The sequence below is a fragment of the Sapajus apella genome, unplaced genomic scaffold, assembly GCF_009761245.1.
Source record: "Sapajus apella isolate SASKATOON/1434 unplaced genomic scaffold, GSC_monkey_1.0 scaffold50, whole genome shotgun sequence".
Classification (NCBI taxonomy): domain Eukaryota; kingdom Metazoa; phylum Chordata; class Mammalia; order Primates; family Cebidae; genus Sapajus; species Sapajus apella.
The window spans coordinates 3,954,294-3,971,352 of NW_022436990.1; the positions used below are offsets into that span (position 1 = coordinate 3,954,294).

The window sequence follows — 17,059 nt, forward strand, 5'->3', positions numbered from 1 at the left end:
TTGCAGATGAAGCTCCTGATGTTGACATTGGCCAGGCCTTTGCAAACAAGACAGGCCAGAAAGGTTCAACATTCATATAAGCTGCTTTAATGAGGGCATTGACTATGATGGCCACCTCACTGTCATGTAGAATGAAGTTCAAGTAGATGCGGAAGAGCTCCAGATGGTGGCCACGGTGTGGGTGAGTGCAGTGCTGGTGCTGCCGACACAGTCGTAGTCACCTGACGAAGTGAGGGCCTCACCCGGTGTGGTCTTAGCGTCCTCTTTAGAACCGAGCACCTTGGTGGCAGCTGAGGAGAGAGCTTTTGTTTTTTAACATTTCTCTTAGGAACAAATATTTTAGTATGTTTGGCAAGGGGAGTTTATTTTGAGACTGGACAGTTTTTAATGTATGAACTATGGCTATATATGTTTTTTAGTGATTTTCATCATTGGGACAAAATGAAGCTTTCTCTTCCAAGTCAAAGGAGTTATGTGTAGCATACTAAGATCATCTGCTCAGATGAACATCTTTTTTTCTGCCCAGAGATTTTGATAGTCCATAAGAGAGTAGTAAGTGAATGTCTGTTTGTATTGGGAGATGGTTGGTAGCATAAGGTTGTTCATGTAGGTACTTTGAAAAAACTTTCTAAGTAAGTCTGGTGCAACTCCTAGTTGAAAACAGTTACCCCAGAAGATGATAGATATGCCTGGCATAAAGTTGACAGATGTGAAATCAGACTTTAGAGGCCTCCAGGTAGAGCAAATGAAGAAGAAAGGAAGAGATTTTTGAAGATGAGTCTAATTTGAAACTTAGTGGTGATACAGTTAACTAAAAGAACATACTAGAGGAATTTGCAGGTTTAAATGGGAAGGATAATGAGTAATGAATGAGTTAGTCAACCAGTAGTGAGTAACATTTGAGAGAGTAGAGAAAAATTGAAGTTTGTTCTCTCTTTTTTTTTGAGACAGAATCTCATTCTGTCACCCAGGCTGGAGTGCATTGGTGCAATCTCGGCACACTTCAACCTCCATCTCCTGGGTTCAAGAGATTCTCCCGCCTCAGCCTCTGAAGTAGCTGGCACCCGCCATCATGCCTGGCTAATTTTTGTATTTTTGTGGAGACAGGGTTTCATCATGTTGGCTAGGCTGGTCTTGAGTTCCTGACCTCAGGTGATCCTCCTGCCTCAGCCTCCTGGGATTACAGGTGTGAGCCATTGGCGCTGGCCTGAAGTTTGTTCTTATAAGAGGTTTGTTGTTGAAGGTAAGGAAGGGGGAGATAGCAAGGGAATTTGAGAGAGAACTGGGTTAAAGAGATGTACTTTAGGAGGAAGGAGAAGGGAAAGAGACTAAAGAGGATGAGTGAAAACAAGAGTGAGATGAGGAAAGTAAGGTTTAGGAAGATATGGTAGGGATTTCTTCAGGAGCACAGGAAACGGACCACCTTGGAGAGGAGAATCATGTTTCCATGAGACAGGAGAAAAAGTGAACCAGTTTAAATCTCTGTGCTTTAGTTTTTTTCATTTATAAAACAGAGATAGTAATAGTATGTACCTCACAGGGTAGTCATGAGAATTAAATGAATTGTACATTTAAGTGTTTGCTGCTATTAATATTATTATTAAATTATGAATTTATTTAGAATGGTTTACTGTTTTGATAGTAGAGTACCTTTTACTTAAATTATATAATACATACGAAGCACATAAAACATCTTTTGTTTTTCTTTTTTTTTGTTTTTTTGAGATGGAGTCTTGCTCTGTCACCCAGACTGGAGTGCAGTGGTGCAATCTCGGCTCAGTGTAACCTCCGCCTCCTGGGATCAAGTGTTTCTCCTGCCTCAGCCTCTCAAGTAGCTGGGATTACAGAAGCATGCCACCATGCCCAGCTAATTTTTGTATTTTTAGTAGAGACGGGGTTTCACCATATTGGCCAGGCTGGTCTCAAACTCCTGACCTCGTGATCCACCCACCTCACCTTCCTAAGGAGCTGGGATTACAGGTGTGAGCCACCATGCCTGGCCCTAGTATTTGTATTTTTAGTAGAGATGGGGTTTCACCATGTTGGCCAGGCTGGTCTCAAATGCTTGACCTTAGGTGATCCACCTGCCTTGGCCTCCCAAAGTGCTGGAATTACAAGTGTGAGCCACTGCGACTGGCCATATCTTCCTTTTTTCAGTAGGCAAATGAATGTTTGCAGACTAAAATTTTTTTCTCCATTGAAACATTTTAATTTTCTTTCGCCATCCATCTGGTTGAAAAGAGCCTGGTCTTTGCTCCCTAAATGTCCTGGATTCATATCTTAAACTCTTCTAGTTGTATGATCTTGGGTTTATATCTTTGTTAATTATCTCATTCTTCATAGAAAGGAATAAACAATACCTATTTTTCCAGGTTACTAGTACTAAATGAGAATTCTCAGTATGGTGTCAAGCCTTATAGGGCTTTATAGAAAAATGTGATTTAAAATCTTGCTTTGTTACTTACTGGTTGTGTAATCTCAGACAAATTACTTAGTCTTTCTGACTGTTAATTTTCATTTTTAAAGTAGAAATGAAGAAGAAATCTATTTCATTATTGTTTTGTGAGGAAATAATATATATAAAGATTTTAGCACAGAATCTGTTACGTAGTAAGTTCTTAGTACTAAGAGTTGCTGTTTCTGCTAACAGTAGAGAAATATTGCAAGATTAGTTCACTAATTTTATCTTTGTACTTCTTTAGACTTTGATTTTCTGTTATATAGTTTTATTACTCTAGTACTTCATGACTAAGCATTTCTAGATTCAAGAAAAATTTAGTATGATAACATTATTTTTATTTGTCTAGAGAGGAATTGTGTAAATATCTGAAATTCAAAACAAAGCTGGCAGTTTGGTTAGGAATTACATTAGAAAATGAATATCTACATACATACAAAGTATGTGAACCTTGTAACTCCCCATCTCATAACTACTTATTACTGTTTCAGTTTTACATTTATTTATCTGATGATTTCATTAATTTGTTTTCTGATTTAATTTCCGTGAAGGAAGGGACTAGTTTTTACCATTCTATTCCTGCCTTGCAGGTGCTTATGATGTAGTTTACTGAAATGGATGAATGAATATAAATTAAGAAGTATGGACATTTAAGTTACATGACAATTTATTTTGACTATTAATTAGAAATAAAACGTTTCTGAATTAATATCCTTCCTCTTTGGTTATGTAACGCCTTGTACTTTGCTCTCTCATGATGATTATTTTGTATTCTTGTTTTCTTGATAATCTCTCCTACTGGACTTTTTGTTTTCTGAGGAAGGAGACCTTGTATTTTTTATTTTTGTGTTCCTAATGTCCAGCACAGCATTTTATACATGATAAATAGTTAATAAATCTTTGTAAAAGTAATTAAATGAATACTGCACAAGTAATCTCTTTACAGGAAATGCTGGGGCTCTCTAAAGTGCCAGTTACTCAAGCAACACGTGGTCCTCAGGTACAGCAGCCTCCTCCTTCCAACAGGTAATAATTAACTATGGTGAAGAGAATTTGACCGATTCTGTAGCTATTTTAAACATTCCATACCCTTACCTTGAACATAGGCATTCAGTGATACAATATTGTTAAATATTTTTAGGAATATAAGTAAATTGTATTAACATACTTTTTAAAGAATTGAGGCAAAATCATGTCATTAAAAATTTTTTTTTTGTCATAACCATGTGACGAGTTACTTTAGTTTTGATATTTTTTCTTATTTTCTGTTTTGAACTTTGGAAAAAACTTCTTTTTGTGTGGTTTTAGGGCGGCCAAGCTTTTTATTTTTTCTTAGCTTTAGAGGTAGCTTTTGCCCTTAAGCTTTCTGGAGTGCAGTGGCGCGATCTTGGCTCACTGCAACTTCTGCCTCCTGGGTTCAAGCAACTATCCTGCCTCACCCTCCCGAGTAGCTGGGATTACAGGCATGTGCCACCATGCCTGGCTAATTTTTGTATTTTTATTAGAGACAGTTTCACCATCTCTAACTCCTGACCTTGTGATCCTCCTGCCTTGGCCTCCCAAAGTGCTATGATTATAGGTGTGAGCCACCGCACCCTGCTAGCTTTTTCCCCTAAGCTTTCTAATCAGAAATAGTATTACTAAAGTTGAGCTGGTGTATTTTCTTCTAATTATTTCAGTAACCTAAAACTTACTAGACTAGTAAGTGGAAGATGAAGTCCTCAAGTAATACTTGGTTTGAGTGTTTTGTTTATTGTAGTTGTACTCAAAATGTGGTTGCTGGGGCTGATAGCATGAAGTGTCATTTAGGAATGCATTTGAAATGCAAATTCTTGGGACACTCCAGACCTACCAAAACAAACTCTAGAACTGGGACCTGGCAATATGTCTTAAAACAAGCCCTCTAGCTGGTTCTCATGTACTACACGAAAGTTTGAGAATCACGGGTCTGCTGTGTGTTCAAAGTATTGTTTTCTATTTTTAGGAATGTGAAATTTGTTTCTTGGACTCTCACCCACGAACATTTACAAATGGCTTTTTATTTAATTTTGTTTCTCAGATTCTTACAACCAGTGCAGAAAATAGACATGAATCTCACAGATCTTCTGGGAGAACTCCAGCGAGACCCTTGGCCTGTACCACAGGGAAAGAGACCTTTGCGTTCCTCCGGAGTGGCACTTTCCATAGCTGTAGGACTACTGGAGGTAGGGAAGATGGTTTTGTTTTGGAATGTAAAATATGTGTGTGTGTGTGTGTGTGTGTGTGTGTGTGTGTGTGTAGGTGTAAGGTATTGGAAGAACCAAATTGCTTTTTTTCCTTCTTATTCTCTCACTCAGCATCAACAAAGAATAATTCTGTGGTTTTCCCCCGCATACCAACCAAGCAGTTCTGCCTTTGATACCAGCTGTGTGTCTTATAATTCAGTTCAATTCTGTCACTATCTAACTGGAGATAACATCACATCTCACAGATTGAAGGCTCAGTCCCACAACACTGCCCGCCACTTCAGTGCCAGTCACAAGTAGTAGGTTGTTACCTATACTTCTGACAGACTGGCTATAAATTAGAGGTTCCCATGACACTCTCCTTGGGATTGATTTATTTGCTAGAATGGCTCAGAGAACTCTAGGAAACACTTTACTTAAGTTTCCCGGTTTATGATAGAGATATTACAAAGCATATAGATGAACAGTCAGATGGACTAAATGCATAGAGTGAAGTGTGGGAGAAGGGGTTCCAAGTTTCTATGCCTTCTCTAGAGTACCACCCTCCGGGAGCCTCTACATATTCATTTGTCTGGAAGCTCTCCAAACTGTGTTCTTTTGGGTTTTCACGAAGGCTTCACTACATAGGCATGATTAATTACATCACTAGCCATTATCCCCTCTCTCTTGGAGGATGGGGGTGTGGAACTGAAAGTCTCAACCTTTTAATCATGCTTTAGGCTTTTCAATGACCAGCCCACATCTTGAAGATATCTAGGAGTCATTTTTTTTTTTTTTTTTAGAGATGGGATTTTTCCATGTTGGTCAGGCTGGTCTCCAACTCCCAGCCTCAGATGATCTGCCTGACTCGGCCTCCCAAAGTGCTGGGATTATAGGCGTGAGCCACTGCGCCTGGCCTAGGAGTCATTATATTAACACATAAAAGGTATTCTTGGCTGGGTGCCTCATGACTGTAGTCCCAGCAATTTGGGAGGCTGATGGGAGGATCACCTGAGCTCTGGAGTTCGAGACTAGCCTGGCCTACATGGCAAAACCCCATCTCTACTAAAAATTCAAAAATTGGCTGGGTGTGGTGGCAGGCACCTGTGATCCCAACTACTTGGGAGGCTGAGGCAGGGAGAATTACTTGAACCTGGGAGGTGGAAGTTGCAGTGAGCTGAGATTGCTTCGCTGCACTCCAGCCTAAGTAACAGAGTGAGACTCCATCTCAAAAAAAAAAAAAAAAAGCAACCAAAAAGCCCAAAAAACAAAAGGTTCTCTTATCATTATACAGATTCCAAGGCTTTTAGGAGCTGTGTGTCAGGAAAGGAGAGGAAAAAATATATTTCACGGTATAATGGGAAATAGTATGTATAAGATAATATTGAGTAAAAAGAAATCAGGTTATAGGACAGTGAGTGTATGATTTTATCTATGTGAAGTATTTTTCTCCAGTGTATTGTCTTGTATATTGTTTTGTATATATCCTGTACAGACAGGATTCTGGAAAGAATTTCACCCAGATGTTAACAGTGGTGCAATAAGTGGAGTTTTAAATAGAATTAGAAAATTTTATGTTATACATATTTTAGCTTTAGAATGACAAAATAATTAAATTTTTTTTTGAGACAGAGTTTTGCTGTTGTTTCCTGGGCTGGAGCGTAATGGCGCAATCTCTGCTCACTGTAACCTCCGCCTCCTAGGTTCAAGTGATTCTCCTGCTTCAGCCTCCTGAGTAGCTGGGATTACAGGTGTGTGCCACCATGGCTAATTTTGTATTTTTAGTAGAGATGGGGTTTCTCCATGTTAGGCTGGTCTCAAATTCCCAACCTCAGGTGATCTACCTCAGCCTGCCAAAGTGCTGGGATTATAGGCGTGAGCCACTGCACCTGGTCTTAAGATGTTTTTTAAAAAATTTGAAATACTATCAAATTTACAGAAAAGAAGTGTACAAATTTGCAAGAAGTGTACAAATAATTTTTTTTCTCAAAACTGAGATTATGAACCTGAATATCTGAGACAGTCTCAATTAATTTAGAAAGTTAATTTTGGGTTGGGTATGTTGTCTCACGCCTGTAATCCCAGCACTGTGGGAGGCCGAGGTGGGTAGATTGCTTGAGGTCAGGAGTTTGACACCAGCCTGACCAACATAATGAAACCCTGTCTCTACTAAAAATTAGCTGGGCATGGTGGTAGGCACCTGTAGTCTCAGCTACTTGGGAGTCTGAAGCGGGAGAATCACTTGAACCTGGGAGGCAGAGGTTGCCCTGAGCCAGGATCATGCCACTGCACTCCAGCCTGGGTGACAGAGCAAGACTCTGTCTCAGAAAAAGAGAAAGTTTCTTTTGCCAAGGCTGAGGACACATGCCCATGACACAGCCTCTGGAGGTCCTGATGACATGTGTCCAACATGGTCAGAGCACAGTTGGTTTTACACATTTTAGGGAGACGTATATGTAAGATGTATTTTGGTTCCGTCCAGATGGGGGGACAAGTCAAGCAGGGAGGGGCTTTCAGGTCTCAGGCAGGTGAGAGACAGGTAGGTGAGAGACACAGGGAGGTGCATTCTTTTGAGTTCTGATTAGCCTTTCCCAAAGGAGGCAGGCAGATATTCATTTATCTCAGTGAGCAGAGGGATGACTTTGAATAGAATGGAAGGCAGGTTTGCCCTAAGCAGTTTCCAGCTTGACTTTTCCCTAGGATTTTCTCAGTCCTAGAATGTATAGAATAGTTTCAGAGTTTCTATCTTATACCTCTGTTAGAAAGGAGCTTAGGAGTTAGAGCTCATTATTTGTTTAATGTTCTGAGAATATATAGTATAAAATACAGTGTTCAAAAGTTAAGTGGGTTATTTCCCTCCACTGCCCTTACTGTGGTTATGTTATTCTTTGTTATTTTATTTGTATCCGCTAGTAAATTATTTAAGAAGACTTAAGAGTACAGAATTTTCTGAGCTGTTGAATGTTTAAACATTTTTCCTATGGTGCTGATAGTCAAAGAAAGCCTTGGTTGGATATAAAAAGCCTTGGTTCTCATTTTTTTTCCTGGAGTTTTCAGAAAATGCTTCTTCATTGTTTTCTTGCCTTGATGTGTTTTGATTTTTGTTTAAACAGAACCTCTGTTGCACAGGCCGGAGTACAGTACCTGATCATAGCTCACTGCAGCACTGCAGCCTCAAACTCCTGGTCTCAAGCAATCCTTCCACCTCAGACTCCTCCCAAGTAGCTGGGACTACAGGCCAATGCCACCATGCCCAGCTAATTTTTAAGTTTGTAGAGACAGAGTCTTGCTGTGTTGCTTAGGCTGGTTTCAAATTCCTGGTCTCAAGTGATTCTCCCACCTTGGCTGATGTTTTTTGAGAAAGCTGATGCCAGTCTTATTTTCTTGCTTTTATAAATTATTTGATCATTTTCTTGACGGTCTTGAGGCATTTTTTCTTGGAGGGTTTTTGTTGCAGGTTAATTTTCTCTAGTACATGGTAGGCCCTCTTTTATATGTATTTTTTCCTGTGAAGTTTTCTTATAGCTTTAAATATTAGTTTTGTTCCATTGTTTTATCTTCTTTAAGAGCTCCTGGCTGGGCACAGTGGCTCATGTCTGTAATCCCAGCACTTTGGGAGGCTGAGGTGGGCGGATTACATGAGGTCAGGAGTTTGAGACCAGCCTGGCCAACATGGTGAAACCCTGTCTCTACTAAAAATATAAGAATTAGCCAGGCATGGTGGCATACACCTGTAATGCTAGCTACTCTGAAGGCTGAGGCAGGAGAATTGCTTGAGCTTGGGAGATGGAAGTTGCAGTGAGCCAAGATTGTGCCACTGCATTCCAGCCTGCCAACAGAGCGAGACTGTTTCAGAAAAGAACCAAAAACTCCCATTATATATAAATTTACTCTTCTTTGCTTGCTTTTTGTTTCAGCAGTCTATTTCTTTGTTTCATTTTCATTCTCTCTTTTTTTTTTTTTTTTTTCTTTTCTTTAGTGCCTCTTACTAAGTTTTCATTTGAATCTGTAGTTGTTCTTCTAGGCCTGCTGTTTGCTTCCCTCTTTTCTCTTCCCAAACTGCCCTTGATCTTTTTGAAGACTTGCAGTGAGAGCATGGGAGATGTGGTTCATGAGGATTTAGTAGTTTTTTCCCCCCACTTATAGAAAATTTGAAGTTTTGATGTTCTTTGTGTTGTAGTTTTATGAAAGTATGTGTATATAGTTTTATTTGCTCTTGTTCTTCATTTTTTCAGCTTTACATGACTGCTATTAAATACCAGAATGAAGAGGGTATTTTTGTTATTAGTTAAGGAAGTTATAGAAGTAAGCATACCTTGTGAAAACATTTAAACAATATGCAACGGTGTATACAAATAAGTAGAAGGCAACTCCTTGTTCTCCATATTTGTTAAACATATGATTTAATCAAATTAATTAATTTATTTATTATTGAGATGGAGTTTCACTCATGTTGCCCAGGCTGGAGTGCAGTGGTACGATCTCAGCCCACTGCAACCTCCACCTCCCAATTTACGTGATTCTCCTGCTTCAGCCTCCCAAGTAGCTGGGATTACAGGTGCCCATCAGCATGCCTGGCTAATTTTTTGTATTTTTAGTAGAGAGGGGATTTCACTGTGTTGGCCAGGCTGGTCTCGAGCTCTTGACCTTGTGATCCACCCGCCTTGGCCTCTCAGAGTGTTAGGATTACAGGCATGAGCCACTACGCCTGGCCTGTATTTTTTTTGGTAGACACAGGGTTTCTCCATGGTGGCCAGGCTGGTCTGGAACTCCTGGCCTCAAGTGATTCGTCCAAAACAATAACTTTTCTCTTATTTCACTGACATCTTGTGAGGAAGGGGAAGTAGATTGGAGTATTCAATCCATTAACTTGAACTAGAAGTGTAAGTCATGCATTCTTATGTTTCTTTCTTTTTTCCTTTCTTTTTAGGGGTGGGGACGGAGTCTTGCTCTGTCGCCCAGGCTAGAGTGCAGTGGTGCAGTCTTGGCTCACTGCAACCTCCATCTCCCAAGTTCAAGCAATTCTCCTGCCTCAGCTTCTTGAATAGCTGGAACTCCAGGCATGTGCCGCCATGCCCAGCTAATTTTTGTATTTTTAGTAGAGACAGGGTTTTACCATGTTGGTCAGACTGGTTTCGAACTCTTGACCTCCGGGGATCCACCCGCCTCAGCCTCCCAAAGTGCTGGGATTATAGGTGTGAGCCACTGGGTCTGGCCTCTTTTTTTTTTTTTTTTTTTTGAGTTGGAATCTCACTTTGTTGCCCAGGCTGGAGTGCCGTGGTGTGATCTCAGTTCACTGCAGCCTCTGCCTCCTAGGTTCAAGTGATTGTCCTGCCTCAGCCTTCCAAGTAACTGGATTACAGGTGTCTGCCACCACACCCAGCTAATTGTTTTGTATTTTTAGTAGAGATGGGGTTTCACCATGTTGTCCAGGCTGGTTTTCAACTCCTCATCTCAGGTGATCCACCCCCCTTGGCCTTCCAAAGTTCTGGAATTACAAGTGTGTGCCACTGCGCCTGGCCATTTTTTGTTTTAAATCATATTTTGTGTTCTAAACATCAAAAACAAAAGTGAAACACCAACAACAAAACAGAAGAACCAGGTGCAGTGGCATGTTCTTCTCATTCCAGCTACTTGGAAAGCCCAAGTGGGAAGATCAAGATCACTTGAGCCTTGGAGTTCAAGTCCAGCATTGGCAACATAGTGAGACCCTGTCTCTAAAAAAAATAAAAAAAAAAAAACCCCAAAAAACCAAAAAATGTTCACTCTTCCATTTCTCTGTCTACTCTTCCCAGTCTGAGATGAGTTAAGTAGGAGAAATATCCTTGTTTATAGGAATTAGGCTTATAGATTGGTTTAGAATTAGGAATGTACTACCATTTACCATGGTATTAAAAAAAAAAAGTTGTTCACCTTTGTTTTTAAATTTCATTGTAAACATTTGATTATTTTATTTCTTAGAAAATATATGCTTTTCTCTTATTTAGAAGGAATATATAAACCATTATCAGAAATGTATATCCATACGTTTTCTTTTAAACTCTTAACTTTGTTTTTTGATAGTGTACTTTTCCCAATACTGGTGCTCGTATCATGATGTTCATTGGCGGTCCTGCTACCCAGGGGCCTGGAATGGTGGTTGGAGATGAGTTAAAGACACCTATAAGATCGTGGCATGACATTGAAAAAGACAATGCCAAATATGTTAAAAAAGGAACTAAGGTAATTTTGACTTTTAAATCTTTTTGCCTTATTGGAAAACAGGCATTCATTTGCTAGAAGAAGAATAAAAATAGTTTTTGATAGAAATTGATATCATACAGTTTGATACTATAACTGATATTGGGAATTAGAGAAATATTCACTTTTTCTTGATAACTTGTTATAATTTTTCTGGTTTGAAATAGTTAAACATTTAATAGTAGGTATCAGTAGGTATCTCCTTAAAAATCATTCCTGAGAGAAACATTCTATGCCTTTTTAAATATTCATGTTAAAGAATGTCTTTCTCTTTAGGAAAAGTTGTTTTCACATTTTTCAGTTTTTCATTTCCAAGAGGCAGTCCTTAATTTTTTCTTCAGATACGAATATTGTTCATAGCTTAAATAGTCCGTTTTCTTGTGAGTTGTTTTATGTTCATCTAACTTCCCATTTTTGGGTTTGTGTAAGTACAGTTTGATATTAATTTTTGACTCTCTTATATTGGTTCTATTTGTTTTTTTCTTTTCTTTTCTTTTCTTTTTTGTTTGAGATGGAGTTTCGCTCTTGTTACCCAGGCTGGAGTGCAATGGCGCGATCTCAGCTCACCGCAACCTCCGCCTCCTGGGTTCAGGCAATTCCCCTGCCTCAGCCTCCTGAGTAGCTAGGATTACAGGCACGTGCCACCATGCCCAGCTGATTTTTTATATTTTTAGTAGAGACGGGGTTTCACCATGTTGACCAGGATGGTCTCGATCTCTTGACCTCGTGAGCCCAGGCTGGAGTTCAATGGTGTGAGCCCAGCTCACCACAACCTCTGCCTCCCGGGTTCAAGCGATTCTCCTGCCTCAGCCTCCAGAGTAGCTGGGATTATAGGCATGCACCATCATGCCTGACTAATTTTTGTATTTTTAGTAGAGATGGGGTTTCTCCGTGTTGGTCAGGCTGGTCTCGAACTCCCAACCTCAGGTGATCCACCCATCTCAGCCTCCCAAAGTGCTGGGATTATAAGTGTGAGCCACCACGCCCAGCCTATTGGTTCTGTTTGTTAATGTCTCTGTTAATTGTTTAATTCTCTAGAGTTCAGTTTTAGTTTGGTTTGTACTGTATCATCTTGTATTTTTTTGATAGTCATTATCAGTATTATATATATATATATATATATATATATATATTTTTTTTTTTTTTATCCGTTAATGGAAAAAAGATTGAAGGAGGATTTTGTATATTATTTTAATTAAAAAATCTTTTGTAGCATTTTGAAGCACTGGCTAATCGAGCTGCTACGACTGGCCACGTTATTGATATCTATGCATGTGCATTAGATCAGACAGGTCTCCTGGAGATGAAGTGCTGTCCCAATCTTACTGGGTATGTATTTAAACTTTTATAGTTTTTGTAATTACAAGCAAATGATGACGTTTGCTGATATAAACCAATAATGACCATTTAGGGAAAAAGGTCATCTTCCCACCACTTCAGGGAACACATCTGTAATAGCTTTTGGTACACCTTTCAGTAAAGCACACCTTTAAATTTTTTCTAAAATACAGAGTTATAAATTTTTTCTAAAATATGGAGTTATAAAGGTCCAATCCAGTGTCTTTCTTTTTTTCCTTTTTTTTTTTTTTTGAGATGGAGTCTCACTCTCGTTGCCCAGGCTGGAGTGCAATGGCGTGATCTCTGCTCACCTCAACATCCGCCCTCCCAGGTTCAAGCGATTTTTCCATCTCAGCCTCTCAAGTAGCTGGGATTACAGACATGTGCCACCACACCTGGCTAATTTTGTATTTTTAGTAGAGATGGGGTTTCTCCATGTTGGTCAGGCTAGTCTTGAACTCCCGACCTCAGGCGATCCGCCCGCGTCAGCCTCCCAAAGTGCTGGGATTACAGGCATGAGCCACTGCGCCTGGCAGGTTCAAGACTGTTTGTAAAGCTCACTTTGATATCTTCAAGTCATTATTTTGTTTTATTATATTAACAGCATTTTTGAGATATAATTCACGTACCATAAACTTACCATTTACAATGTAAAATTTGATGGTTTTAGTATTTTCATAGGATGCACAGCCATCACCATAATTTGTTTAGAACATTTGCATTACCCTAGAAACTTTGTACCCATTAGCAATCACTTGCCATTATTCCCTCCTTTCCCTTCTCACTACCCTCTCAGCCTTAGTTGATAATTGCCTGTTCTGGATATTTTTTCTTTTTTTTTTGAGACGGAGGTTAGCTCTTATTTTGGAGTGCAATGGCGTGATCTCGGCTCACTGCAACCTCCGCCTCTCTGGTTCAAGCAATTCTCCTGTCTCAGCCTCCTGAGTAGCTGGGATTACAGGCATGTGCCACCACGCCTGGCTAATTTTTTGTCTTTTCAGTAGAGACGGTGTTTTTCCATGTTGTTCAGGCTGGTCCCTAATTCTTGATCTCAGATGATCTGCCTGCCTTGGTTTCCCAAAGTGCTCGAATTACAGATGTGAGCCACCGCGCTGGCCTGTTCTGGATATTTGTATATAAATTGTCATTAATCTAGGATGCATTATCAGGTATAATGATAACATAGATCATCATAGATAACGTGTATAGAAAATCTGAAAGAATCTGTAAATATTGGAATTAATATGTGAAGTTGGCAAGACTTCTGGGTCAAGGTCAGTGTACAAAGTTTAATTATGTATTTACATACCAGCAACATAAATAAAAATATTTAAAAGGATACAATATCTAATAAGCATCAGAGATAACATAAAAACTTTTAATAGTATCAAAAGTAAAATTATGATCAATTAGTTATATCACATCAGTTTTATTTTTTTGCCTATTTTGATTTTTGATTGTCTCTTTTATTGATACTTAAGTAATACTTAAAATATTTAAAAAATGTGAGGAAGTATATCTAAATATTTGTATGCATATGTATATACGCCTTTTTATATAAACAGAATGTTTTATACATCTTTCTCTACTTTTTGTTTTTCACTTATATCCTAGAAATCAGTCTGTAGCAGTATATTACTGCATTGTGTGGATGTGATATTTTCTCAACTAGTCTCTAATTACATAATTATTTGGATTGTTTTCAATTTTCTATTATTCTGAGTTTGTGTTTAAAATGGGGTATTTAAAAAAGGAAAAACTTTTATTATTACAAATAGTACTTCAGTGAATAACCTTGTGGCATATATTTTGTTTTTCTCTTTTTGTTTTGCTAGAGTATCTTTGGGACAGATTACTGTTAGTGGGGTGGCTGGATTAAGGGGGAGATCCATGTATAATTTTGTTAGATATTCTTGAGTTGCGCTGTACTGGGTTTGTACTATTTTGCATTCCCAGCAGAAGTGTATGAGAGTGCCTGCTTTTCTGTAGCTTCACCGACATGATATGTTGTTGCAAAACTGATTTTTGACAGCTAGAGAAGGAATGGTATCAAAATAGTTTTTCACTTTCCAATTAATGTTAAAAAACTTTTTTAAATTAAAAAAGCAGTTATATGCTTATTGAAAAAAAATTAAAGTAAATGCATAAAGTGAAAATACTATCTTAATTTTCTTCCATTCTCATTTGCTCGGCATAACATGAATGTTTCATGTGACCAGATAATACATGCATATACATACACACACATACTTGTTTTTAAGAGTGAGAATAGGCCAGGTAGGTAGCTCACGCCTCTAATCCTAGCACTTTGGGAGCCTGAGGTGAGCATATTGTTTGAGCCCAGAAGTTCCAGACCACCCTGGGCAACATGGCAAAACCCTATCTCTACAAAAAAACAGAAAGATTAGCTGGGCGTGTTGGCACAACCTGTAGTCCAGCTGCATGGGAGGCTGAGGTAGGAGGATCACTTGAGCCCAGGAGGTTGTGGCTGCTGTGAGCCATGATCGTGCCTCTGCACTCCAGTCTAGGTGACAGAGCGATACCCAGTCTGAAAAAAAAGAAAAGAGAATGCATGCTGGAAACTGTTAGGTATCTTCACCAAAATGGAGAACTGGGTGATGGCTGGGAGAGACACATTTGTTACTATATTCCCTTGTGTACCTTTTGAGTATTGTAATATGGTGGATGTATTGCCTATTTAAAGAAGAATTTTTTAAAATTACCAAGGACAAATGCCTGTAAGGGGCACTCTGTTACCCTCGGAATTGAGATTATTTGTGGGGTGAGGATATTCTCCTATATATTTGAATATTAAAAATTAATAATGCAGTACATTTTTTTCTTCTACGATTTTAACACATGGACTCGGTAACTGTGTCAAGTATGTTGTTTTGTTCTTTCCATGCAGAGGATACATGGTAATGGGTGATTCTTTCAATACTTCCTTATTCAAACAAACTTTTCAAAGAGTCTTTACCAAAGACATGCATGGACAGTTTAAAATGGGCTTTGGTGGTACACTAGAAATAAAGGTAAGAACCAAAACTTGATGTGTTTGTTCTGTTATCAAGAGACAACTTATAGGCTTGAGTATAATTCTAAATGGCATTAATCAAATTTAATATTTGCTTTCAAAATTGTAATTATTTTATATTGAAACCTGAGTTAGAGATTTTCTTCACCTGAAGAGTGTCATCATTAAGTGTATGAGACTATACTTGAGCATTTCTGAACAATTGTTAGAAAAGTAGAACAATATTGGTGAAATATTCCTTAACTTTTTACTGTTTCTTTATATAGGGTTTAAATCTTTAAGGTATGTTTTATCTTTTTTCTTTTCTTTTTCTTTTTTTTTTTTTTTGAGACAGAGTCTTCCTCTGTTGCCCAGGCTGGAGTGCAGTGGCATGATCTTCACTCACTGCAACCTTTGCCTCCTGGGTTCAAGTGATTCTCCAGCCTCACCCTCCCAAGTTGCTGGGACTACAGGCGTGTGCCACCGCATCTGGCTAATTTTTTATTTTTAGTTGAGATGGGGTTTCACCATGTTGACTGGGCTGGTCTCTAACTCCTGGTCTCAAACTCAGGGGATCTGCCTGTCTCAGCCTCCCAAAGCACTGAGATTACAGGCGTGAGCCAACACGCCTGGCTGTTTTATCTTTTGTAGGGCCAAATCTGTTTATATTAGTGCTAGGTTAATGATAGGAATTGTTATCTAACTCAACAGGAAACTGCTTTTTGCCTTTTGGATAATCAGTAATTGTTTTATGATTAGTTGTTACTACATAATTCTATCATTGATTTCAAATACCCCAGGGCTTAGTGCTTCTAATCCTAATTGATTCTTATTAATTTAAATTAATTCTAAGCACATTAATTTTGAATTTTCATTAAATATTTATTGTTTGTTGAATGCTTGCTACATGCCCAATGTTATGCTGGGAAATTACACACATGTCTAGGGATATCTAAGGTACAGATCTTGCTATAGAGAAACAGTCTTGATAGAGAGGCAGGAAAAGATAAAACAGTGCATATAATAGAATGACATAATAGTAAATTATAAAAGTGCCATAAAGGTTTAGAGAAGAAAAATGAATATATATAGGACAATTTATTCTAGGGGAGTGTGACTTACAGTTGTGTTTTAAAGATGTCAGAGGATAATGCATTTTATTTAGGAACCCAGTGTGAGGAGAGGCATAGAGATGAGAATCAGCATTGTATCTTTGGAAAACTGCCCTGTGAGAGTCGATGCTTTGTGTTGGAATGGGGGGAAATAGCTTATAGCTTAAATTTGGAGGAGTCGTTTGTACTATGGAGAAGCATATGTAGGCAGAAATCATACTAGGTATTTTGGGTAAGATTCGTCTGACAGTGGTATTCTGGATATGTCATCTCAATTAAGAAAACGAAAGTCTGCTTTCTAATTTTTGGTTTTAGGTGGAAGGTATTGTGATAGCTTAAAGTTTGGTGGCAGAGAGACTGGGGAGAGGCCAATTTTGGTGATGGATTTTCTGTAGGAGGAAAAATAGAATAGGGTGTCTGAGATTTTGGATTAGGACATGTGAGTTTGGGTGGGTAGGTAGGAGTGTGAAGTCAGAATGAGGTTCCCAAATGGAGACCCACTATGTGCTAATGGAAATAGAAGACTGAAATTAGGTTGGTACCAGATTTTAAATTTGGCAGTGAGCATAGAAATGCTCACTGATTGATTATTTTTAATGTTAGTATATTTTCATTGGCTTGTTTTAAATATAGATGAATATCTTATATTCTTAAATACCTGTAGTTGAACATTTGAACTTACCTTTGAGGAAAC

The 17,059-nt window shown here is 38.6% G+C and overlaps 1 protein-coding gene across 3 annotated transcripts in view; it reads left to right on the forward strand.

The window, feature by feature from the left end:
• Positions 1-17,059, forward strand: part of SEC23A (Sec23 homolog A, COPII coat complex component) — a 58,627-nt gene that overhangs the window by 10,667 nt on the left and 30,901 nt on the right. For all 3 annotated transcript variants that reach the window (XM_032242502.1, XM_032242503.1, XM_032242504.1), the window contains exons 6-10: positions 3,405-3,484; positions 4,518-4,662; positions 10,726-10,884; positions 12,116-12,231; positions 15,149-15,272. In XM_032242502.1, the coding sequence (XP_032098393.1) occupies positions 3,405-3,484; positions 4,518-4,662; positions 10,726-10,884; positions 12,116-12,231; positions 15,149-15,272 (624 nt within the window). The remainder of the gene's footprint in view (positions 1-3,404; positions 3,485-4,517; positions 4,663-10,725; positions 10,885-12,115; positions 12,232-15,148; positions 15,273-17,059) is intronic.